Source organism: Hyperoodon ampullatus (assembly GCF_949752795.1).
Source record: "Hyperoodon ampullatus genome assembly, chromosome: 6".
Taxonomy (NCBI): domain Eukaryota; kingdom Metazoa; phylum Chordata; class Mammalia; order Artiodactyla; family Ziphiidae; genus Hyperoodon; species Hyperoodon ampullatus.
The window spans coordinates 56,723,697-56,750,464 of record NC_136919.1 but is presented as its reverse complement, the minus strand read 5'-3'; the positions used below and the strand labels follow the sequence as shown (position 1 = coordinate 56,750,464).

General features: G+C 39.4%; 1 protein-coding gene across 3 annotated transcripts in view; it reads left to right on the top strand.

Moving 5' to 3' along the window:
* Window positions 1-15,203, top strand: part of FOCAD (focadhesin) — a gene marked incomplete at its 5' end in the record, with an annotated part of 286,040 nt that extends 270,837 nt beyond the window's left edge. For all 3 annotated transcript variants that reach the window (XM_079706945.1, XM_079706946.1, XM_079706947.1), the window contains 7 exons: window positions 2,063-2,323; window positions 3,304-3,393; window positions 6,700-6,877; window positions 8,429-8,526; window positions 10,016-10,267; window positions 12,315-12,390; window positions 14,821-15,203. In XM_079706945.1, coding sequence (XP_079563071.1) covers window positions 2,063-2,323; window positions 3,304-3,393; window positions 6,700-6,877; window positions 8,429-8,526; window positions 10,016-10,267; window positions 12,315-12,390; window positions 14,821-14,894 — 1,029 coding nt within the window. In that variant the 3' untranslated portion in view covers window positions 14,895-15,203. The remainder of the gene's footprint in view (window positions 1-2,062; window positions 2,324-3,303; window positions 3,394-6,699; window positions 6,878-8,428; window positions 8,527-10,015; window positions 10,268-12,314; window positions 12,391-14,820) is intronic.
* Window positions 15,204-26,768: the final 11,565 nt, after the last annotated feature.

Below are 26,768 nucleotides of genomic sequence, written 5' to 3'. Positions count from 1 at the left end.
TCTCTGCCAATGGTGTTCAGCTTGAGTAAAGTGCTGAGGGAGAAGTGATCTAGCCTGGTATTTATGATAGAGGGGTCCAGCACCTTCCAGGGTATAGACTAAGGGTAGGTAGGAAGAATAGGGTGAGATTATTTAAAGATGTGAAATTAGTAAAGATGTATAATTTTGGGTACATTTCAAGGTAGGACCAAAAAAAAAAAAAAACCCACCACATTCCATGATTCCTTAGAGGTTTACCAATTAATTATAAGCTAAATGATCTCCTCTTTGTTATTCTATTCTAGGAGGCTTTAATTCTTTGAGGATAGTGCAAAACCCTCTTATTATTTCCTCAGTCTTTTGGCTTTAGTCTCTACTCTGTACTTCTTTTTTTTTTTTTTTTTTTTTTAAGATTTCCTACATCTCCTGATTCTTTTTAATTGAAGGTCAGTGTTACTGAGGTCTGCATCCTTTCCATCAGCTGTTATTACCTGTCTGCTCCAAACAGCTCCCATTTAGCTACCACTTAATGAGCACTTGTTATGTACCTGCTGCTGGTAAGCACTCAATGAGTACTTTCAGACATCAGATTTAATCTCTCTTCAACCGTGACAGGCCAATTTTTTTTTTTACAGCTCTATTGAGTTATAATTTATATTCCATAAAATATGGCTATTTTAAGTGTATAATTTGATGAGTCTTAGTACATTTATATATTTTCATCCATCACCAATAATATTTCCATCACCCCAAAAAGTTCCATCGTGCCTACTTATAGTTAATCCCCACTCCCATTCTCAGACTCAGGCTACCACTGTTCTTTTCGTCTCTATAATTTTGCCTTCTTTAAAGAACTTTCATATAAATTTAAATTTCATATAAACTTTAGAAATTCTTTAGAATGGAATTGTACAGTATTATATCTTTTGTGTCTGGCTTATTTCACTTTTGAGAAGTAGATTTTATTTTCTTTTTATAGGTTGATAAACTGAAGCAAATGGAGGTTAAGCAAAGTTTACATAGCAAATAAATGGAAGAGTCTGGCTGACTCAAAAGCCTGTATCTTGAACACTGTTCTGTTAATGCTTCCCTCCTTTTGAATCATCTTAATTCTAACAGCCTGTTTTTTTGATCTCAGACATTTTTCTAGGTTTTAGTTATCCTTCCATTTCTCTTTTAGATCTGTCCTATTTTTTTTTTTTTGCATTTGTCCTTGATTAGGAACCTTTCTTATTATCTTTGTTAATTAACAAATTAAGTTTGTAAATTCATTTTTAAATTATGTACCTGCTCATTTAAAAAATGATCTGAAATGGCATGTTTTTTTAACATGAAATCTTCTGTAACTCATGAAGCTACATTGATCTTTTTTTGAAATTTACTGGGTTTTGTCAGATTTTATTTTTTAAAGCACTTCTTTTAGACTTGCTGCTCCTTTAGTATCATACTTAATGTTTCTAAGAATTTTTGAAGCCTGCCTTCTCAAAGTCTGTGGCTCACAGCTATCATTAACTATGCCCCTTCTTAGCTCTCCTGAACTCTAAGATGCTATGGTCAGTTCCACACGCTCAGCTGGTTCTTCTTTGCTCAGAAATGGCCCCAGAATGCCAGTTCCCCTCATTATTTCTTTATTCTTCCTCAGAAGAAGAAATGAATAATATTAGATATTCTGTTTAGTTGATTTCCAGCGGTTGAGCCTTCATCTTCAGGAGCTTTTCTTGCCAGAGAATGTGACCTTTTAAGACTGAATAGCAACTGTCATGTTCTTTTAGAAGTAGCATTTTATTCCCCTCGCTGAAGAGATCCAAGGTTTAATCTGAGTCGTTCACAGATGAATTGGCAGATACCATATATCCACACGAGTCACCCTGGATCAGAAGTCACCGCAGCTGCTAAAATTACATGCATCGGTGGTCCATTGGACCATGAAGCTGTGGGGAAATGAGGGTCTAGGAAACAACCTGAACTTTTTATCTTTCACCTGAACCTTTTATCTTGAAAACACAGTGATGACCTAGAGGTTTTGAGCATTACAAACCCAGACTTGCCTGTTTACATCTGACCTCTTCTGTTTTGCTTTCAGCTGAATATCAAGAAATACCTCCTGCTATCTGTGCCTTCGTGGATAAAACACGTCTCTGATGAACAGATCGTGGGTTTTGTTGAAAGCTTAATGGTGACAGTTTTTAAAGCAGCTTCCCCACTCTCCAAACCTGAGTTATGTCCGAGTGCCTTACAGGGTCTGAGCCAGGCCATGAAACAGCCCAGCCCTGCCTACCACCTCTGGAGTCTGCTCAGCAAAGCTACTGGGAAAATTTTTGACCTTCTGCCAAATAAGATTTGGGTGAGGAACAAAAATATTTACATTCCTGACAATTTATGTTTGGGATTTTTTAAAGCCTTTTGGCAAAGCAGGGAGGTGTATGTTTTAAGAATGTGGTGGGAAGGTTAGCAAGAAATAACCACATTCTTCACTAAGAATGTTTGCTTCCAAGATCTAAATTGAGGTTGAATATTTAGAACCAAAGTTTTGAGCACGCTCAGAAATCGGTTAACCAGTGCAGCACCAGGAAGTTTGCTCTTAGGTCTTTTACCAAATGCCTGTAGAAGATGAGCACGTTCAGAAATCCTCACAGTTGGGCTTCCCTGGTGGCGCAGTGGTTAAGAATCCGCCTGCCAATGCAGGGGACATGGGTTCGAGCCCTGGTCCGGGAAGATCCCACATGCCATGGAGCAACTAAGCCCTTATGCCACAACCACTGAGCCTGCACTCTGGAGCCCGTGAGCCACAACTACTGAAGCCCACACACCTAGAGCCCATGCTCCGCAACAAGAGAAGCCACTGCAACGAAGAGTAGCTCCCACTCGCTGCAACTAGAGAAAGCCCTGGCACAGCAAGAAAGACCCAACGGAGCCATAAATAAATAAACTTAAAAAAAAAAAAAAAGAAACCCTTATACTTTACACCTGGGGAGTCCTTGGGCGTATTGTCCGACCCACTATTTACATCAAGTGACTTAATACTAGCCTTGCCTCTCCCCCAATAGACTTCTGAAACGTAGTTGTACAAAGAAGTTAAAAATCCATTTGGAATGATGGGTTCTGATAAGGAGAAAAAAGTACAGTCAAACGAAATACATGCAATAACAGGAAAGATTTTTTTAAATGATAAAAATTGGCCACGAGTTTTGGCTTGGTTAAGATTAAAATCTCATCAGCTGCTGTTCGTGGAGATAAGCAAATCTAATGATTTTGTCAAAACATTGAGAATATACGTGTTATTTTACACTGTATTTTGACATGCTTTGGATTTTTCTTTACCAGAGAAACGATCTAGAGCTGTATATCAGTGTAGCAAAATGCCTCTCGGAAATGACAGACGATGAAGCCAATCGGGTTGCCCAGATTACTGAGGTAATAACATATCTATGTGTTTTTTTATTATTGAAGTGGACATTACAATTGAGATGATTATAGTATCCTTTTGGCTGAAGCTAGCTTTGCTTCATATTTGTTACTGGCTAATTTCAGGAAACTATCTTTTTCACTGTGGGGTCTCATGTCCAGCCTAGTATGGTTGGATATGTAGTAGTATATAAATGGATAGATGAATGAATAACTTTTTAACCTAATTAATCCCACTTTGTCAAGAACATTTTAGTGTTACTGATGAGCAAAAATAAGTACAGGACATCTTCAATACAAAATCCACAAGAATGGAAATATTCTGACCAAAGAACTTTCTGGTGCGTGGTAGGCACATTTATTTTTCTTCACCTGATACTTATCCTTTTGGAATGAAGAAAGGTGGCTGATTGAAAAACAAACACTATTATCACTGACACAAGATAATTAACAAGTACCTCTCAGACCCATACCGAATCAAAGGATAAATAAGCAAAAAGCAGCATAAGAGTAAAGTTGCCAGATTTAGAATATAATACAAGATACCTTGTTAAATTTGAATTGCAGATAAAAAATGAAAATTTTTTTAGAGTAAGTACATCCCAATGGGACCTACTTATTCAAATGGCATCCCTGCATACCAGGTAATACCAAAGGTCTAGAGGACAGTGAGCCCTCACATCGTGGGTGGTCATCTTATCATTTATTTCACTATATGGCAGGTTGGCCTGTTAAGTTGAATCCTTGAATCCTCTGCATTGTATAGCTGTGATGCTCAAACTGTGGCCGACGGACCCACAACATCAGCCTGGCAAGTGATGAGAAATGAAAATTCTGGAGTCTCACTCCGAACCTACTCAATCAGAAGCCCTGGAGGGAGGCCCAGTGGTGTGTGTTTTAACAGTCCCTCCCGGTGATTGTGGTTCATCCTAAGGTTTGAGAAGCACTGTTAGAATATTTGGAATATCGGCCTTTTGGAGATTAGTTTGTTTTAAGCAAGGATAAGCAGTATAAGGAAATGCTTGAGAGAGTGGACTCTGGAGCCTCACTGCCCCAGTATGAAAGCCAGTCTCTCATTTACTAGCAACGTGACATTGGTGAAGTGTCATAACCTCTCTCTGCCTTGGTTTCCTGATCTATAAAAGGGAGATAATAGCACCTACCTATTAGGGCTGTTCTGTGAGAGTTAAATGGCTTAATCCATGTTAAGTTGTTGGGAAAGTGCCTGACCCAAGGCAAGTACTCAGTAATAACTTATTATCATAATTATTACGTTCATGTAATTTATTACAACTTGTTATATTCATGTTACATTGTTCGAAGTAATTAATATAATTTACTTTGGGGTACCTAGAGCTAAAAGTTGCTGTGTTATTCACTTGGGTTTCTAAAATGCCATTCAGAAGATTGTCACTAGAACATTCTAAGTCCTGTTCTGGTGTCCCCAAAAGAGTTAATGTGTTCCGCTGAGCCCTATGTTTTCTATTCATTTCTAGAAAGAACACAGGTAAGAAGAAGGTACAGGTGAAGAGCTCAGACTCCTTGGGTTTCAGCTCTTACTCTCTGTGGCAGTAAGAAAGTTGCCTAACTTCTGTGCTTCAGTCTCCTCATCTGTAACGGAGGGATGGTAACAGTAATCTATTGCTCAGTGTTAGAATTAAATGCGTAATTCAGTGGTCCTCAAACTTTTTGGTCTCGGGACTATGTTAGTGTCTTAAATGAGGATGCCAAAGAGCTTTTGTTTATGTGGGTTATATCTGTCAATATTTACCATGTTAGAAATTAAAACTAGAAAAAATTTAAAATATTTACTTAAAAGTAATAATAATAAACCCATTGCATCTTAACATATGTAAGACAAAACTATTTTCCAAAAAACTAGTGAGAAAGTGGCATTGTTTTACATTTTTGTAAGTCTCTTTATTGTCTGGCTTAACAGAAGACAGCTGGATTCTCACAGCTGCTGCTTCATTCAATCTGTTGTGATGTTGTTTGGGTGAAGTATGTGAAGAAAATCCAGCCTCACACAGATACATAGGTGGAATGGGGAAGAGTGTGTTAACAGTCTTTTCTGATAATTGGGGATGTCTTTCGTTGATACTGTACCAAAACTCAGCAAGCGTTGGTTTCTTATAGGTTAGTTGAAATGTGGAATCTGAAACCATATCAGTGAACTTCACATACTCTGTTACATTAAAATCCATTGGTCATTTGCACTCTGGGTCTTTTACCAATGCATGATTTTGTAAGATATTATTGCAAGATTTGTAAGATATATTGGTCATTTGGAAAATACTGTCACTAAATTTTGAAAATCTTCCAAATGTTGGTACATTTCATTATAAAATATCAAAACATCACATTTGTCAGTATCACCAGCAACTTCATCGGAAGTCTTTTACGTATCTGCTACTAAAGTCATAGTAGCAGATACAGATTTTCCAAAAATCTAATTTTCACTTAAAAGCTCACATTTTATCATTGGCAATAAATACTGTCAAGTATTTTCCTTGAAGTGACAGTCTTACTTCCTTCACTTTTAAAAAATAATCAAATACTCAGTTTTCATAACCATAGTTTGTCCATCAATTATTCTTTTCAACTAAATGGCGTTCCATGAGTAGAGTGGCTATTTCAGCTCACAGCTCACTCTCACAACTTTCTCCTTGAGATGACCATCACACTTGGGGATGCAGCACAAGTCTTTTATGCATACTTCCCATTTGGTCATGCAGAATATTACAAAGATGTACTCAAGGGCAGAGGTTTAACAAAACTAGTAATTTTTATTGTTTAAAGGATATTTTAAATGAAGCTAGCTTTTTAAAAAATTGCAAGTGTCAGTGAAAAATACAATGAACATTACTACAGTTTGGGGTCTTATTATGAATATAGCTTGACCTCACAGACCCTCTAAAAGGGTCTTGGGGTGCCCCATAGGTCTGTGTACCACCCTTTGTGAAGTGCCAAATTAACACAGGTTAAGTGCTTAGAATGGTGCCTGGCACATAATAAGTACTGTATTTGTTAGTTATCATTATTTGTGTATCTTTCCTAAATATCCTCACCAGTTAACCCCTGAAATCATTTATGGTTTGTATGAGAAAACAGGAGGTGACATTACAACCATCTGTCTGTAGGTACATTTTAATATAGCACGCAGGCAGATAGGTCACACAGTGCAGGAAACGAACAGTTTTAGCATTTGGAATGGTAATCAACTTCAAACTCACCCCTTGTCTTTTGCCCTTGCCCTGAGGTCCTATAACAATTTCAGTTAATTTAATAGTAACTGAACAATTTGCTTTTTTGCAGAACAGCCTAGAAAAGGCTGCCTTTGTCAGACTATACTTGGTCTCTCAAGGACGATTCCCCTTGATGGGCTTGACTGATGTGCTCAGTGTTGCTGTTCGGCACCATGAAAAAGACACACTGGCCTGGATGATACTGCACAGCTTATACCAGGCACGGATTGTGAGCCACGCCAACACCGGTAAGGCCAGCTGGAGGCGAACATCAGGAACAGAAAGATGTACCTACCATCTTTTAGGTTGTAATTGTTTCCTCAACTTAACTAGTTTAGTGCTTCTTGACACAGGCGAGGCCTTGTAACCCCAAATGAGTATCACCTTGGATAGAAACGAGCAGTTACAGCTCACATCAACTCTTTGGAGGTGGGAATGAATTCTACTGGTGACTTTTATCTTGTCTTTGGCCCTCCAGGCCCTCAGAGACATAAACAAGTTTATCAGGTTGATTCTGCCCGCTTTCTTTCTCAAGCAGAGGGATGCTGTTTGATTCTCCCTGATGTTTTCATGAAAACGGCTTTTGGGTGGTCATTTTACAAAGAGAAAAAGAAAGCAGCAACAACAAATTAGTTATTCTATAGAAGAACTTCTCAGGGGTGAGAAGAATAAAATATGGACACCCTTACTACATCCTCAAGCCAGAAGCTGCAGGCCTGAAGCTCTGCTAATGAATGGTGCAACTTTTAGACCATTTTAGACATTTATACTTTAATAATCATCTAAAGAGGGAGCTCCCTCATTTCTCCTCCATGCCTTTGGTCATATGCTTATAATTTCTCAAGTCTACATTCAGGTCCTGAAGGCATCTGGCTTCAGCAGATCAGACGTGGCTGGGAAGCCCTTGTGACCCATCATCCCCATCTCTTGTATCTTGAAGGCTTTGAGAGAAAACTGACAAATACAATTGTAATACTCTTTGCAAGACTGTGTAGGAAATTTTGATTCATCATCCTCTTTGGCAACTGAGAGAGTTGTCTCATGTCCACAGAAGCGCCAGCCCAGTGAAAAGTGAACCTGTGATGAGGAATGAGATTTTTTACTCTAACTCAAAAGTGTATTTATCAGGCAGAAAACTAGCAGGTATTCCCTATTAAGCATGAAGATACATGAAGGAAACAAATTTGATATTGCCTTTGGTCCTAACTAGCTGGCCTTCAAATTTAGTTCCCATTTTCCTCTCATGCACTAAATTTTAAGACGTTTCCATGTAGTCTCTGCTGTGCTGAAAATCCTCATTTTTTTAAAGGAAAAATTAATATTTATGTTGATGTTTGTTCTCCAGTTAGCCTGTAATAGCTGGGTTTTGTTGTTTTTTTTAATGTCTTTAGGATAGGTATTCTTTATGATTTTTGCATAAATTGGGAATATTTAAGCAAGGGAGGACTATAAAAACAACTAGTTATCAAAGATTTAACACTACTAACTAGTTGGCATGCCCAGTTTCTCCTAGTGTGTTTCATGTTGAGCAACTCCAATAAATGCATTTCACCATTTTATCACAGATTTGAAGAATAAATTAGCTTTTAAAAATAAAGACCAAAATATGGTCATCTGATGTGAATAGTATCAAAAACTCTCTCACGGGTGAGCATAAGTCTCAGGTACCATAAAAGGACTTGAAACTGTCGCACAGAGTCCTTGGCGGGTGTTCTGCTTTAATTATGATGGTAATCGCTGATCTGTTTTACATTGCAAAGGAAAACCATGGTCTGGTAAGAAATATCCTTTTGTTTCAGGCGTGTTGAAGAGAATGGAGTGGCTCTTGGAACTGATGGGTTATATCAGAAATGTTGCTTACCAGTCAGCGTCTGTTCAGAACGTGGCTCTTAATGAGGTAAAATGTAGAGGAGTCATTTGTGGCTTCCTTAAAATATAGAGGATATTTACTCTCCCAAAAGAGGAACACGTTGCTGCTTGCAGCTTTCTTTCCTTCCTTCCTTTTATTTTTGGGAAACAAGGATGGCAATTATCTGATGTCACAAGGAAATGGATGTTCTTACCAGGCTTTAGGAGATGCCCATGGCTGCCCTTTGAAAAATATTTTCAACAGAACGCATTCCTTGACAGGCAGTACACAAAGGATTCTAGCTGGAGGGGGAAACTGGGATCCTGTGTACTTGGGCTGGACCCCACAAAGACTGGGGTACAGGGCTCTGGCCTCCACACTGGCCCAGAGCATGGCTTCAAACACCTGGTTTGAAGGGGTTCCTGAAGTGTATGCAAGTAATCTGTGTTTGTGCCAATACTTAACATGCACATATTGGAGGGAAATTTTCACCCCACCTGCAAAATGACCTATGACCCAAAAAAGGTTAACCACCACTAGTACTGGGTGAGTAAAACAAAAAAAGATTAAAAAATGAAGGACAGCACTTTCCTACTCTCCTCATTTTCTTGACTCAGCTGCCCAGTGTGCATTTTTTTTTTAGTATTTTTCCATAGCCATGTTTCATGGGTCTCCTGTTTGCTGTGTGAGCAAAATATGCATAACCTGGGATGTTGTTTGATATTCTGCCCAGCTCTTCTGCAGAGCTGTGTGTCTTTCTGAAATTTTCATTAGTGAGATTAGGCATTTTAAGAGTTTGAGGGGTACTTTTAAACTTTTTTTTTTTTTGAGTTAGCATAATCTTTCCTCTTTTTCTTCTGATTTCCAGTTTGTATTAACCTTCTCTGCTTTCTTACAAAATCTTTTGAAACTTAGAAAATACAGATAAACAGAAGAATAATTTAAATCACAGTAGTACAGTAACTGAGAGGTAGCCCTTGTTACCACCATTTCTACAAGTGTCTAGATTAGTCTATAAAATCTAAATGCATGGATTCTAAACATTTTTTTTAATGCATGTGGAGAGTCATTTGTTGTTTCTGTTTAAAAACAGAATACACTATACATATTTTTGAAAATCAGTTTTGGCCACATAATAATAAACCTAAATATCCCTGTCTGTATCTCTCTTAATTAATTTTTAAATCTCTTTGAAAACACCAAAACAGAGGAATGTTTGGATCTCAGTATGATTAGGTGTTAAATAAATTATGTTTCTCTTGAAATGTTAGAACGCTAATAATGAAACTATTGGGCCTTCTGTCCTCACAAAAGAGGATCCTTCAAACCTTCTGAAACCCCAAAATGTCTCTTCATTAAGCATGGAAATAGTTTGCTATTCGGTCCAGTCCCTCTTCTGGGGTAGGGGTGGGGCAGGCGTAAGGTCTGAGTGACGGGGAAGATAACATCGCCTCATGATGGGGGCTGTGTATGTGAACATGTGTTACTTTGCATTGTTAAAGCATGTGACCTGACCTTGTTCCTATTCCTACTGTAGGCTTTGGATTTCTTGTTGCTGATATTTGCAACAGCAGTGGTTGCATGGGCAGACCACGCTGCCCCTCTGCTCCTTGGCCTCAGTGCCAGTTGGTTGCCATGGCATCAGGAAAACGGTCCAGCTGGGCCAGCATCAAGGTTCCTTGGCAGGAGTCCCTTGCACAGGGTCACTGTGCAGGAGGCTGTCACTCTCCTTCCCAGTAGCATGCCTCTTCTGCTGCAGAAAGAGCCATGGAAGGAACAGACCCAGAAGGTGAGGTTGGCAGCTACCTGCTTGTCAGGGCAGGCGGCCATTTTCTCTTCAGCAGTTTCTGCTGTAGAATTGAGGTGGGAGTTAAGTGAAACCTGAGTCACACTACAGGCTTTCCTAGTCAGCCTCGAATCTCAGTCAGATGCAGAGCCTCAGAGATTGAGGCTAGCCCAGGCTCAGGGTAACCGCTGACTAAAAACAACAGTGACAACAGCAACAACTTGCTTACAGTTAGGGGTGAAGTGGAAAGAAAAGCTTATACTTGCCTTCATTTATTGAAGACACATGTGTTCTTGATCCTGGGGGATAAAAGGATGAATAAATCTCTGAGAGCTCAGAATTTCAGAGTGAGGACAGACAGGAAAGCAAGTTTAAGGTTGCAAGATGGTATGATAAGGATACAGTGGTGATGGGCAAGGGAGAGGGGTGATCAACAGTGTCTGGGGATGGGTCCAGGAAATCCTCCAGGGAGATGCGAATCTGGAGTATCCATCTTTTACCATATTTAAGGTTCCCCACAGCTCATTCCATGCGATAGGTGTGTTCCAGGTGCTTCTGGCCTGTGCGAGATACCATGGGGAGATTTGTAAAGGCCTAATTTCATCACCTTTGCCCTCAGGAAAACCCAAACTATAGGAAGTACCTTTTGGTTTTTAATACTGAGTTTCCCCAGGCTACTAGCTGTCGTGAAGAGCATATGAAAATATGGTACATCCTTTATTTCTCATTACGTAGCTCTGACCTGTCTTGAATTGTTGACTGAAAGATATTTTTGAATCCCATTTAATCAAAACTGGATTTTTACGAGGTTGAAAGCTTAAAGCCAACTTTGTGTGGCTTAATCTTAAAATCTGAAGATTAATCTTTAAAAATATTTCTGAGCTGTGGACCCACAGTTTAGCCATGAACTTCACTAAGCATCTCAATTAAAATGCCTTTGTTTTCTTAAACCTGATAAGCATTAGTAGTATTATCCCAAATTTTGTGTTTTCTTTTTCATTTTAAATGAAAATAAATTTAAATGTGGTATTCTATCCCCTTATTTCTGGCCTGGGACACCCTGTTCATTTTGGACTACAGTATAGACATCCTGCATCTATTATGTATTTGTAGTACCTGATTTATTTACTTACCAGTAGGATATGATAAAGCAAAATTGAGGAAAAGAAAATAAAGGAAATTTTAATTAAAGCAGGGAATTAGGAATATTTTCTTTTTCTAGTCCAAAGTTAAAAATCCTAGTACCTACAACTAGTGTATGTGTTTTTCAATGAGTCGAGATTGGCAACATTTAGTCAACGAAATTATCCGGTATCTAATTCAAAAACAATTTTGGCTGCACCTGGGAGATCAGTCAAACTCGTGAGTACTATGAGTTTCTACCTCATCTGCAGGATTTATTTGCAGCTAATATGCTTGGGTCTACCTAGTAAATTGTTTTATGCCTTTTCTCTTGCATCAACTTTGCTTCATATCCATTTGGGCACAAATTGTTCTTAGCCACAGAAACATATTTTAGGAACAGGGGCTTACATCTGATGTGTTTCCCCATTTACCACCCCACCTAGGAGTCTAGGCCTGATACACACGGAACCAGGTGGCAGGCAGCATGATGTGAAGAAGGAGTGTGAGGCTTTGAAGCCAGGTGCACATGGGTTCAGATCTTGACTCTGCCATTCACTGGGAGTGGACTTGGGCAAGGTTCTTAGCCTCTCTGGGGCCTCTCAGAGTGATGAGACGGAATGTTCATGGCACACAGGAGGCCCTCTGGGCCCATGCCTACCCCACTCTTAAAAGCTACAGCAAGTCCCAGGGTAATCAGCAAAGGAAGGAGGTTTGACTTCGCTAGGTCATTTAACTAAATGAGAGCCATTTCCAACTTTCCCATCTCTTGTGCCTGGTCCCGTCTCTGCTCCACTCTCCCAGCCCAGGCAGGTATTGTCCAGGGACTACTGCCCTGATACTCATATGTGCAGGCCCAAGGGTTTGAATGATGTCTTACTGATAGTGAGATTGTTTTCACTGATACCATTCTTCATTTTCACTCTAGTTCATTGACTGGCTATTCAGCATCATGGAAAGCCCTAAAGAAGGCCTCTCAGCAAAGTCCAGGGATCTTTTAAAAGGTATCACTTCCGTGCTTTATGCCCATCCAGTGTTGTCTGTGCTGCAGAACAGCATCCTAGCATATGTTGGCTCCTGAAAGGGCTTGTCTTGGTTCAGTTTAGAGAAGTAATATGAAGCTGTCACCAGTGTGGCATTCTTGAATTAGAAAGTGGTTAAAAAAAGTTGCATTGCCTTTAGATTTTTTATTTAAATGGTTTTTAAATGTTTTATTATAATCGTAAAATATGACTTAAAATTTAGAAAATTCAGAAAAGTAAAAATAAGCAAAGAATCCAGAATCCCACTGCCCAATGACAATTTTGATTGTTTTTCCTAAGTTTTTGCTCCCTCTGTATATGAGTATTAACGTTTTTATAATCATAGCCAATTGAAAAATGTACATACACACTTTGAATACTGCCTTTTGTACTTTAAAATTATTTTAAAAGCATTTTAACCCGTTCTTACACTGGCTTCAAAAGTATTTTTAATGGCTGCATAGTATTTTGCCAAGGGAATTGGACATTTCCCATGCTTCCAGGCATTTAGGCGATTTTCATGTTTTTTATACATCTCTATTGACTGTTAAACTATGACTGTGGGATCCACAAATATAGATGATCTTTCTGTGAAAATTATGTAGATGTTTTTACTCAAATCTGAAAAGTCTTCTGGGCATTGGCTCTGTGGTCCAAGACAGCTTGTACTGTCATCCACATCTTGAGACTTGGGGGTCTGGATCCTACTAGTGGCAGCTGTTGATGCCCCTGACATGCTGTAAGCTACTGCACTGAAAAGTCTTACCTTGGGAAAGTTGCCTGCTGGCCTACTCTTGTGATAATTGACCATATTTTGCTTTAAGTATGGTATAATCTATTGATTGCCTAACAAGCGAGAATTATCTAATGTGTTGGTTCTTGTCCTTCTCCCTACCTCCAAAGTAGGTGGGAGGGCCTGTGTAGGATGGTGATTCTGATCAACCACAGAACTTCACTGAGGATCAGGGCAGTGGTCTGACATATTTTCACTTGACCATTCCCTAGAGACTTGCTGCTAGGATTTCCTCAATTTATTTTCCTTGAGGAGTTTGGACAAATTTTTAATGGCCATGGGTCTATAATTCCATTGGTTGTTCCCAACATATACTGTCTTAGGTCATGAAGATAACAATTGATACCGATGAGGAAAATAGTTATTTGGGTCAAAGAAGTACATGCTCACTTGATCGTGTATTCAAGGGCTTACTAGAGTCACACACAATTATTATGTAGCTCTGGCTTACCCTCATTCCCTCACACTATTATATATTTTTTTAATCTCAATATATTTACATTAGTATTCCAAAATAAGATATGTAATAAGTTACCTAGAGGGGTTACACGTAATTTCCCTACTTTAAATCGATCTCTGAGGGACCCATGACAGCTAAGGTGTGTGTTCAAATATAGTTTAGTACAGTCATACTTGCTCCAGTGAGCCCATGAACCTAACTTCATTACAGGATCAGGTTTCTTGTCTTTGTTTACCTTTTTTTTAAAAAATAAATTTATTTATTTTTGGCTGCATTGGGTCTTCGTTGCTGCGTGGGTTTTCTCTACTTGCGGTGAGCGGGGGCTACTCTTCGTTGAGCTGTGCGGGCTTCTCACTGCGGTGGCTTTTCTTGTTACGGAAGCATGGGGGCTCTAGGTGCGCGGGCTCAGGAGTTGTGGCGCACGGGCTTAGTTGCTCCACGGCATGTGGGATCTTCCCGGACCAGAGCTTGAACCTGTGTCCCCTGCGTTGGCAGGGGGATTCTTAATCACTGTGCCACCAGGGAAGCCCTGTTTACCTTTCAATTAAACTTTTTTAGTGGGGGCTTCCCTGGCGGCACAGTGGTTGAGAGTCCGCCTGCCGATGCAGGGGACACGGGTTCGTGCCCTGGACCGGGAAGATCCCACATGCTGCAGAGCAGCTAGGCCCGTGAGCCATGGCTGCTGAGCCTGCGCGTCCGGAGCCTGTGCTCCGCAATGGGAGAGGCTACAACAGTGAGAGGCCCGCGTACTGCAAAAAAAAAAAAAAAAAAAAAAAAAAAAAAAAAAAATTTTTTAGTGGAAAAGTGATATTCATGTAGAAAAGTGCACAAGTAGATTTTTACAAAGGGAACATACCTATGTAATCAGCACCCAGATGAAGAAAAAGAGCATTGCCAGCATCCCAGAAGTCAGTTTTTGTTTTAATTATGCAGAATTTCCCACTAACTGGTTTCAAAGTAACTTAAAAAAAAAAACCTTTCCTCAACCTTTATTAATCGTTTTCTTCCATTAAAATTCTGTCTAAGGCTTGATAGGAATTCTTAAAGATTAGCTGAGTGAGAACAAGCCAATTTCTACTGACACCTTTTTGATCTAAATAACTTTTTCAAATGCAACTCCACCAAATGCAACAGTGCACTTTATTTTTTGTCCCCTTAGCCACCCTGCTGTCCTTGAGAGTTCTCCCAGAGTTTACGAAGAAAGCTGTATGGACCAGAGCGTATGGTTGGTGAACAGTTTTGCAGTAGCCAGCAGCATTCTCAGCTGGATGAGGAAAACCATAAAGACAGAAGGAATTTTTCAGAATTCATGTCTGGGCTTACTGAGACGATGCAGAGAGCTGAAGGTCATGAAAGGGTGGCCACACAACCGACAGCTTGAACCGTGCATGCCAGGACAGGGGCCACTGCTTCAGTACCCAGGCCATTTGAGACTGAAACAAGAACTTGGATTTTCTTTTATTTGGCTAGAGTTCAATCTAAAGATTTTTTGTGAAAATCTAATTATATCATCTCCTCCCCACTAAATTCTAGTAAAATAATCCTGTGAATTTTGTGCATGTGACTTTTGTTTTAAGGCATGGGGAAGGTTTTGCTAGCAAAACCAAACTGTAGCAGTGACAGTGGAATCTGATCTGTTTCCCATGAAGTCTCCAGAGGATATTCATTGACTCAGTAAGTTAGACATGTTTTCTTACTCTTATTGCTAAAACACTCTCTTGGAACTGCTATAAGCGTTTAAATAATAAGCATGGTGTTAAACATTGCTAAATCAGACTTGTAAGTGGTGGCTATAATTTTTTTATGCTTGAGTCTCTTGAATGCAAGTGAAAGTTACCCAATTCAAAATAAGGAGAGGAAGGTGTCTTTGCTCATAGGTATGGCGGAAGCAACATGGGGTGGACTGATTCAGCTTGAGTCATGTGAGTCCTTGGGTGGGGTGGGGAGGGTTCTACTTGACCAGGCCGGGGTCACATGTCCATCCACCTGAACTGGGTTCCCCCAGAAGAAAGGTGATAGGATGCTAGGCAAGCAAAAAATGGCAAATATCTCCTCCAAACATCAATCTTTTTTTTAATAAGTACAAACCCCTGTCTTAATCAGGGTGACTGGTGGCCTAATGCTAAGTAAATGAAGGAATGTGACAGCATCCTCAAGGGTTGCATTTTACTCAGGGGCTTAGAATCAGCCAGGAATTTAATTTGCTCTGATTGCTAATTATTGTTCCTTCATGCAGCCATTAATCAGGGCTGTCTTTAGCCAATCATACAAACATACTGATGTATACGTATATGGGATTACTGGGGAGAAAATGTGTGCCACTGGAATAATATACCTTCGTGCTTATCATGCCACAGCAGTGTCATGGAACTTTTAGTATTCCTGTGTGGCATGTACAATACCTTCATGTTGTCACCAAGCATACCTACCACTTAAAAATAGCTCTACTAATTTTATTTTCCAAATATATGGATTTATGATTCCAGGTTCCCGATATTTGTGGTTCACTGTGTGATTCACACTGTTTACAGGTCACAGCTCTTTCTTTTGCTGAACTCCGTAGGGTGCCGAGATGCTTACAGAAAAGGAGGAAGGGAAGGCGAGCTCTCAGGTAGTACTTAACTACATCACCAAGTATTTCATCTCTATTACTTCTTTAGAGGCTGAGCTGGAGGGAAATGAGTTTGGAGGAAGCAGAAGCGTAGAAAATTTACGTGAGAAGCCAGCTTCTATCTCCTTCCCGCCCACCTTGGCTTTCTCATACTACCTACCAATAAGATGCTGACATTCTTCTAACACTTATTACTAGTTGTCAGACTATATAAGTGACTAGAGTTTCACTTGTATTATCTTATTTAACCCTTGCAACAATACTGTGAAGAGGCATTATTTTCTAGTTTTAAATGAAGAAAACACATCTAATAAGTGGCAGAGCTACTACACCTGGAACCAAGGTCCTAGAAAGCCCAGGTCCAATGCTCTTTCTACTGCATCAGGCTCATCAGCACCCAATTTCAGATGAAAACTCCTACCAAGTATTAAGCCTCATTCATGCTTAATATAGATTGCTGGAATCAGATAAAAGAAACACCCCTGCCTCATATTAATAAGACTCTGGAATTGGGAAGTTGGGAGTTACGTGTAAAGGAGCAGGTCTTCATGGGTTGAAGGACATTACATTCCTGGGCCAGCTAGCAGATGTGGACAGCAGTAAAGAATAGGGAAGAGGAAATGGGCACTGAAGAACTACTCTCGCGTTTCTCCGCAAATCAGTGGGCAGACTTGCTGATGTTCAAGGAGCGGGATAAAGAATCAGCCCAGCCTTCCAGACCCAGACTGCCTTTTTCAGTTTGGCCCAGTTTCTTCTCAGTCAGACTTTGTCATTGCTCCTGCCTTGACAAGAAAACAGAATAGTACAAAAGGGAGGAAATAAGATCTACCTGTATCCTCTCTTCCCTAGCTCCCTCTTTTTGTTTTCAGCAGTCTTGTGTTTAAGCATCATAGGATTTTCCTATTCATAGGATTTTCCTATTCATTCCTATTCATTTGGACTCCATAAAGAGTCCAAAATGTCAAAATCTAAATTTGAAGCTGTAAAGGTTCTAAACTTTAATTATTCTAAGATGTAGGTCACTGGCATAATAAGATCCTTTCTCCTGGTTACCTGTCTGAGCTCCAGTAAGAATTAAGATATTCCCTTGGGATATTTCAGTTTGTTCTCCAGAAACCAGAAGTCTCTGCTTTTTTGAGACCAGACGTTCCAAACTATATACAAAAGGAAAAGTTTCCTCATAAGTCATCTTCTGTTAGTTTTTGAAATCACAAGTTGCCAAGACAAATAGCATGCTAGGGTATACTAACAAATCAATGTGTGGGATTAAGGCTATGTTGTGTGTCTCAGATGTGTCCAAACACTGTGACTCTTCACTTGAAGAGTGTACATTTGGAACAGATGTTGAGATCCGTGCAAGTGCCTAAAATCTTTGTGCTTTATTTGTAATGTAATGGCTCCATGGTAACCAAGAGGCTGTTAATCACCTTTTTTTTTTTTGAAGTTAATTGCCACAAGTTAACTTCTCTAAAATGATTTTAAGGGCTTCCCTGGTGGCGCAGTGGTTGAGAGTCCGCCTGCCAATGCAGGGGACACGGGTTCGTGCCCCAGTCTGGGAAGATCCCACATGCCACGGAGCGGCTGGGCCCATGAGCCATGGCCGCTGAGCCTGCGTGTCAGGAGCCTGTGCTCCACAACGGAAGAGGCCACAACAGTGACAGGCCCGTGTACCGCACAAAAAAAAAATAAAAAAAATAAAAAATAAAATGATTTTAACCAAAGATGATATTATAATAATATAAGGAGTAAAACTTTAAGGACTTAACTACTATCTTGAAATATCTTAGTCACTTTGAAAGTAAGCAGTAGTTTTAGGTTTTTGGTAAACATTTTAACAAATTGCTGTTTTAGAAGAGAAATCTGACCATGTGGTTAAGAGGATGGGGCCTTCATTAAGGCCAGAGTTGTAAGCTAGGTCTTTAGGTCTCTGACCTCAACCAGCCTATTCATAGCTACAGGCATTTCAAATGGAACCAGAGGACAGAATGTGGCTGGGACAGTTCACATGTTTCACCACTCTTATGGAAAGATACCTCACATCATCATCTTCATGTATAAATGTATATCATCACTGCTCTGGTGCTGGATATATGCTTTTATATTTTCTGAAAGGAAACACTTTATTCTAATCCTAGAAACTTTAAAGTCTCATCTTTTTAATATATGACACATAAAATATTTATGAAGTTGTGAGTATGCATGTAATCTGTTAATGTTCATAAACCAAAATTCTTTGAAATTGCAATTTAGAAAGATCATCTGATTCTTGTCACAGGGAACGTGAAATAATGTCCAGCCAAACTATTAGAAATGGAACTGAATAAAAACGACATTGATGACTCCCTGACTTTGGTTTTATTTTTTGTATGAAAGAAATAACCCACCTAACAAAGTAGTTGTGAGAGTTTAAAGAATAAAGAAATATGCTGTATAAATTCTAAAATGTAAAACAAATGCTTTCACTTTTGTATGTTTCACTAACAATAAATAGTAGCTATAATGCTTGAAACAGGCCTGACAACATGTATGTCAGGACTTGGGAAGATAATGGAAATTTCTTAAGTAAAAAATTATTATCCTTAACAATTAATACATTCTAGAAGTAGCACATTAAGGAAAGATATTTATGTAAGTTTTTTTTAAAAAAAACTCTATATGTGTCTTCTGAACATGAAGCACCCTTTGAGATAAATCCAAAATAACTGAAACATCACCTAGTTAATCTGGTGTATTTCTTAAAGTATAGTTTTTTTTTCTGGATGTAGTAGTAGTAATCCATAAAGTCACAGTTGCACAACAACTCTGAGTGTCTACTATGTACCACCATACAAGGTTCTGGGGTACAAAGTAAACAAGACATGACATTCCTGCCCTTGTGGAGCTTATACTCAGAAAATATAAATCAGTAAACCATCATGTAATAAAGAAAAGCATTCCTACTTCTGTATGGCCCTTAATAATTTACAGAGGTTTACTTCACCATATTTCATTTGCTCTTCACAACAGCCTTGAGCAGTTAAGTAAACTGAGAGTCATTCAGTTAGGAAATACTAGGGCTGGATTTGAAATCAAAACCAGCATTCTTGAGAGGACTGCGCAGGATGGCGGAGTAGAAAGGCCCTGAGCTCTCCTCCTCTCAGAGGCACAACAAAATTACAACTATGTGCAGAACACCCATTGATGAAAAAGACCAGAACCTACCAAAAAAGATCTTTTACAACTAAATATATCAAGAAGGAACCACATTAGAAGAGACAAAGAAGGACACTACATAACGATAAAGGGATCGATCCAAGAAGAAGATATAACAATTGTAAATATTTATGCACCCAACATAGGAGCACCTCAATACATAAGGCAAATACTAACAGCCATAAAAGGAGAAATCGACAGTAACACAATCATAGTAGGGGACTTTAACACCCCACTTTCACCAATGGACAGATCATCCAAAATGAAAATAAATAAGGAAACACAAGCTTTAAATGATACATTAAACAAGATGGACTTAGTTGATATTTATAGGACATTCCATCCAAAAACAACAGAATACACATTTTTCTCAAGTGCTCATGGAACATTCTCCAGGATAGATCATATCTTGGGTCACAAATCAAGCCTTGGTAAATTTAAGAAAATTGAAATTGTATCAAGTATCTTTTCCAACCACAATGCTATGAGACTAGACATCAATTACAGGAAAAGATCTGTAAAAATTACAAACACATGGAGGCTAAACAATACACTACTCAATAACGAAGTGATCACTGAAGAAATCAAAGAGGAAATTAAAAAATACCTAGAAACAAATGACAATGGAGACACGATGACCCAAAACCTATGGGACGCAGCAAAAGCAGTTCTAAGGGGGAAGTTTATAGCAATACAATCCCACCTTAAGAAACAGGAAACATTTCGAGTAAACAACCTGACGCTGCACCTAAAGCAATTAGAGAAAGAAGAACAAAAAACCCCCAAAGTTAGCAGAAGGAAAGAAATCATAAAGATCAGATCAGAAATAAATGAAAAAGAAATGAAGGAAACAATAGCAAAGATCAATAAAACTAAAAGCTGGTTCTTTGAGAAGATAAACAAAATTGACAAACCATTAGCCAGACTCATCAAGAAAAGAAGGGAGAAGACTCAAATCAATAGAATTAGAAATGAAAAAGGAGAAGTAACAACTGACACTGCAGAAATACAAAAGATCATGAGAGATTACTATAAGCAACTCTATGCCAATAAAATGGACAACCTGGAAGAAATGGACAAATTCTTAGAAATGCACAACCTACCAAGACTGACTCAGGAAGAAATAGAAAATATGAACAGACCAATCACAAGCACTGAAATTGAAACTGTGATTAAAAATCTTCCATCAAACAAAAGCCCAGGACCAGATGGCTTCACAGGCGAATTTTATCAAACATTTAGAGAAGAGCTAACACCCATCCTTCTCAAACTCTTCCAAACAATATCAGAGGAAGGAACACTCCCAAACTCATTCTACGAGGCCACCATCACCTTGATACCAAAACCAGGCAAGGATGTCACAAAGAAAGAAAACTACAGGCCAATATCACTGATGAACATAGATGCAAAAATCCTCAACAAAATACTAGCAAACAGAATCCAACAGCACATTAAAAGGATCATACACCGTGATCAAGTGGGGTTTATTCCAGGAATGCAAGGATTCTTCAATATACGCAAATCAATCAATGTGATACACCATATTAACAAGTTGAAGGAGAAAAACCATATGATCATCTCAATAGATGCAGAGAAAGCTTTCGACAAAATTCAACACCCATTTATGATAAAAACCCTGCAGAAAGTAGGCAAAGAGGGAACTTTCCTCAACATCATAAAGGCCATATATGACAAACCCACAGCCAACATTGTCCTCAATGGTGAAAAACTGAAACCATTTCCACTAAGATCAGGAACAAGACAAGGCTGCCCACTCTCACCACTCTTATTCAACATAGTTTTGGAAGTTTTAGCCACAGCAATCAGAGAAGAAAAGGAAATAAAAGGAATCCAAATTGGAAAAGAAGAAGTAAAGCTGTCACTGTTTGCAGATGACATGGTACTATACATAGAGAATCCTAAAGATGCTACCGAAAAACTACTAGAGCTAATCAATGAATTTGGTAAAGTAGCAGGATACAAAATTAATGCACAGAAATCTCTGGCATTCCTGTACACTAATGATGAAAAATCTGAACATGAAATCAAGAAAACACTCCCATTTACCATTGCAACAAAAAGAATAAAATATCTAGGAATAAACCTACCTAAGGAGACAAAAGACCTGTATGCAGAAAATTATAAGACACTGATGAAAGAAATTAAAGAGGATACAAATAGATGGAGAGATATACCATGCTCCTGGATTGGAAGAATCAATATTGTGAAAATGACTCTACTACCCAAAGCAATCTACAGATTCAATGCAATCCCTATCAAACTACCACTGGCATTTTTCACAGAACTAGAACAAAAAATTTCAAAATTTGTTTGGAAAAACAAAAGACCCCGAATAGCCAAAGCAATCTTGAGAACGAAAAACGGAGCTGGAGGAATCAGGCTCCCTGACTTCAGACTATACTACAAAGCTACAGTAATTAAGACAGTGTGGTACTGGCATAAAAACAGAAAGATAGATCAGTGGATCAGGATAGAAAGCCCAGAGATAAACCCACACACATATGGCCAACTTATCTTTGATAAAGGAGGCAGGAATGTACAGTGGAGAAAGGACAGTCTCTTCAATAAGTGGTGCTGGGAAAACTGGACAGGGACATGTAAAAGTATGAGATTAGATCATTCCCTAACACCATACACAAAAATAAGCTCAAAATGGATTAAAGACCTAAATGTAAGGCCAGAAACTATCAAACTCTTAGAGGAAAACATAGGTAGAACACTCTATGACATAAATCACAGCAAGATCCTTTTGGACCCACCTCCTAGAGAAATGGAACTAAAAACAAAGATAAACAAATGGGACCTAATGAAACTACAAAGCTTTTGCACAGCAAAGGAAACCATAAACAAGACCAAAAGACAACCCTCAGAATGGGAGAAAATATTTGCAAATGAAGCAACTGACAAAGGATTAATCTCCCAAATTTATAAACAGCTCAGGCAGCTCAATAGGAAAAAAACAAACAACCCAATCCAAAAATGGGCAGAAGACTTAAATAGGCATTTCTCCAAAGAAGATATACAGACTGCCAACAAACACATGAAAGAATGCTCAACATCATTAATCATTAGAGAAATGCAAATCAAAACTACAATGAGATATCATCTCACACCAGTCAGAATGGCCATCATCAAGAAATCTAGAAACAATAAATGCTGGAGAGGGTGTGGAGAAAAGGGAACACTCTTGCACTGCTGGTGGGAATGTGAATTGGTACAGCCACTATGGAGAACAGTATGGAGGTTCCTTAAAAAACTAAAAATAGAACTACCATATGACCCAGCAATACCACTACTAGGCATATACCCTGAGAAAACCATAATTCAAAAAGAGGCATGTACCAAAATATTCATTGCAGCTCTATTCACAATAGCCCGGAGCTGGAAACAACCTAAGTGTCCATCATCGGATGAATGGATAAAGAAGATGTGGCACATATATACAATGGAATATTACTCAGCCATAAAAAGGAACGAAACTGAGCTATTTGTAATGAGGTGGATAGACCTAGAGTCTGTCATACAGAGTGAAGTAAGTCAGAAAGAGAAAGACAAATACCGTATGCTAACACATATATATGGAATTAAAAAAAAAATGTCATGAAGAACCTAGGGGTAAAACTGGAATAAAGACACAGACCTACTTGAGAACGGACTTGAGGATATGGGGAGGGTGAAGGGTAAGCTGTGACAAAGCGAAAGAGAGGCATGGACATATATACACTACCAAATGTAAGGTAGATAGATAGTGGGAAGCAGCCGCAGAGCACAGGGAGATCAGCTCGGTGCTTTGTGACCGCCTGGAGGGGTGGGATAGGGAGGGTGGGAGGGAGGGAGATGCAATAGGGAAGGGATGTGGGAACAGATGTGTATGTATGACTGATTCACTTTGTTATAAAGCAGAAACTAATAAAAAATAAAAAAAAATTAAAAATAAATAAATAAATAAATAAATAAATAAAATAAAAAAACAACTCTGCTGACCAGGAAAAAAAAAAAAAAAAAAAGAAGGAACCACAATGAGATGAGTAGGGTGAGCAGAACTGTGATATAGTCAAATCTCATAACCCCAGGTGGATGACCCACAAACAGGAGAATAATAACAATTGCAGAGTTTCTCCCAAATGAGTGAGCTCCCTAGCTCAGGAGTCCTGCACCAAGAAGACAAGCCCCCAGAGCATCTGGCTTTGAAGGCCAGCAGGGTTTACTTTCGGGAGTCCCAGAGGGCTGAGGGAAATAAAGACTTCACCCTCTAGGGGCTCACACAAAATCTGACGCCCTCCTCGACCCAAGGCAGAGGCACTAATTTGAGAGGAGCCTGGGTCAGACCTACCTACTAATCTTGGAGAGCCTTGCAGAAAGGCAGGAGGCAAGTGCAGCTCACCCTGGGGACATAGACACTGTAGGCAGCCATTTTTGGGAACTCCTTCTACCATGTGGACACTGGTGCTGGCAGGCACCACTGTGGAATCCTCCCTCCAGCTTTTTAGCCCCAGGACCCACCCCACCCTTGCCCAATAGTCTGTACACACCAGTGCTGAGACACCCTCAGGCCAAGTAACTAACAAAAACACGATAGTCCAAAACCTGTTGGATGCAGCAAAAGTAGTTCTAACAGGGAAATCTATAACAATACAATCTTACCTCAGGAAACAAGAAAAAATCTCAAACAATCTAACCTTACACCTAAAGCAATTATAGAAAGAACAAACAAAACCCAAACTTAGTAGAAGGAAAGAAATCATAGAGATCAGAGCAGAAATAAATGAATTAGAGATGAAGAAACAATGGAAAAGATCAAAGAAACTAAAAGCTGGTTCTTTGAGACGATGAACAAAACTGATAAACCTTTAGCCAGACTCATCAAGAAAAAAAGGGAGAGGACACAAATCAATAAAATTAGAAATGAAAAAGAAGTTACAACTGACACCACAGAAATACAAAGGATCATAAGAGACAACTACAAACTATATGCCAATAAAATGTACAAACTTGGGCTTCCCTGGTGGCACAGTGGTTGAGAATCCGCCTGCCGACGCAGGGGAAATGGGTTCGTGCCCTGGTCTGGGAAGATCCCACATGCCGTGGAGCAGCTAGGCCCGGGAGCCATGGCCACTGAGCCTGCGCATCTGGAGTCTGTGCTCCGCAACGGGAGAGGCCACGATAGTGAGAGGCCCACGTACCGCAAGGAAAAAAAAAACAACCTAGAAGAAATGGACAAATTCTTAGAAAGATACAACATTCCAAGACTGAACCAGGAAGAAATAGAAAATATTAATAGACAAATCATAAGTACTAAAATTGAAACTGTGATTTAAAAACTTCCAACAAACAAAAGTCCAGGACCAGATGGCTTCACAGGCAAATTCTATCAAACATTTAGAGAAGAGCTAACACTCATCCTTCTCAAACTCTTCCAAAAAACTGAATAGGAAGGAACACTTCAAAACTCATTCTATGAGGCCACCATCATCACCCTGATACCAAAACCAGACAAAGATATCACACACACAAAATATTACAGGCCAATATCACTGATGAACATAGACACAAAAATACTCAACAAAATACTAGCAAACTGAATCCAACAGTATAGTACAAGGATCATACACCATGATCAAGTGGGATTTATCCCAGGGAAGCAAGGATTCTTCAATATCTGCAAATCAATCACTGTAATACACCACATTAACAAACTGAAGAAAAAAAACCATATGATCATCTCAACAGATGCAGAAAAAGCTTCTGACAAAATTCAACACTCATTTATGAAGAAAACTCTCCAGAAAGTGGGCATAGAGGGAAACTACCTCAACATAATAAAGGCCACATATGACAAACCCACAGCAAACATCATTCTCAATGGTGAAAAACTAAAAGCGGGCTTCCCTGGTGGCGCAGTGGTTGAGAGTCCGCCTGCCGATGCAGGGGACACGGGTTCGTGCTCCGGTCCGGGAAGATCCCACATGCCGCGGAGCAGCTGGGCCCGTGAGCCATGGCCGTTGAGCCTGCGCGTCCGGAGCCTGTGCTCCGCAATGGGAGAGGCCACAACAGTGAGAGGCCCACATACCTCAAAAAAAAAAAAAAAAAAAAAAACAAACTAAAAGCATTTCCTCTAAGACCAGGAACAAGACAAGGGTGTCCACTCTTGCCACTATTATTCAACATAGTATTGGAAATCCTATGGCATGGAAATCCTAAGGCATGGCAGTCAGAGAAGAAAAAGAAAAGGAATACAAATTGGAAAAGAAGAAGTAAAACTGTCACTGTTTGCAGATGACATAATACTAAACACAGAAAATCCTAAAGATGCCACCAGAAAACTACTGGAGCTAATCAGTGAATTTGGTAAAGTTGCTGGATACAAAATTGATGCACAGAAATCTCTTGCATTCCTATACACTAACAATGAAAGATCAGAAAGAGAAATTAAGGAAACAATCCTATATCCCATTACACCAAAAAGAATAAAATACCTAGCAATAAACCTACCTAAGGAGGCAAAAGACCTGTATACAGAAAACTTTAAGATACTGATGAAAGAAATCAAAGACGACACAAACAGATGGAGAGATATACCATGTTCTTGGATTGGAAGAATCAACATTGTGAAAATGACTATACTACCAAAGCAATCTACAGATTCAATGCAATCCCTATCAAATTACCAATGGCATTTTTCACAGAACTGGAAAAAAAATTTTTTAATTTGTATGGAAACACAAAAGACCCCGAATAGCCAAACAATCTTTTTTTTTTTTTGCAGTACATGGGCCTCTCACTGTTGTGGCCTCTCCTGTTGTGGAACACAGGCTCCACACGCGCAGGCTCAGCGGCCATGGCCTACGGGCCCAGCCGCTCTGCGGCATGTGGGATCTTCCCGGACCGGGGCACGAACCCGTGTCCCCTGCATCGGCAGGTGGACTCTCAACCACTGTGCGACCAGGGAACGCCCAAACAATCTTGAGAGAGAAAAATGGAGCTTGTGGAGTCAGACTCCCTGACTTCAGACTATACTACAAAGCTACAGTAATCAAGAGAGTATGGTACTGGCACAAAAATAGAACAACACAGAAAGCCCAGGAAGATGGCAGAAGAGTAAGACATGGAGATCACCTTCCTCCCCACAGATACATCAGAAATACATCTACACATGGAACAACTCCTACAGAACACCTACTGAACGCTGGCAGAAGACCTCAGACCTCCCAAAAGGCAAGAAACTCCCAGGTACCTAGGTAGGGCAAAAGAGAAAAGAATAAATAGAGACAAAAGAATAGGGG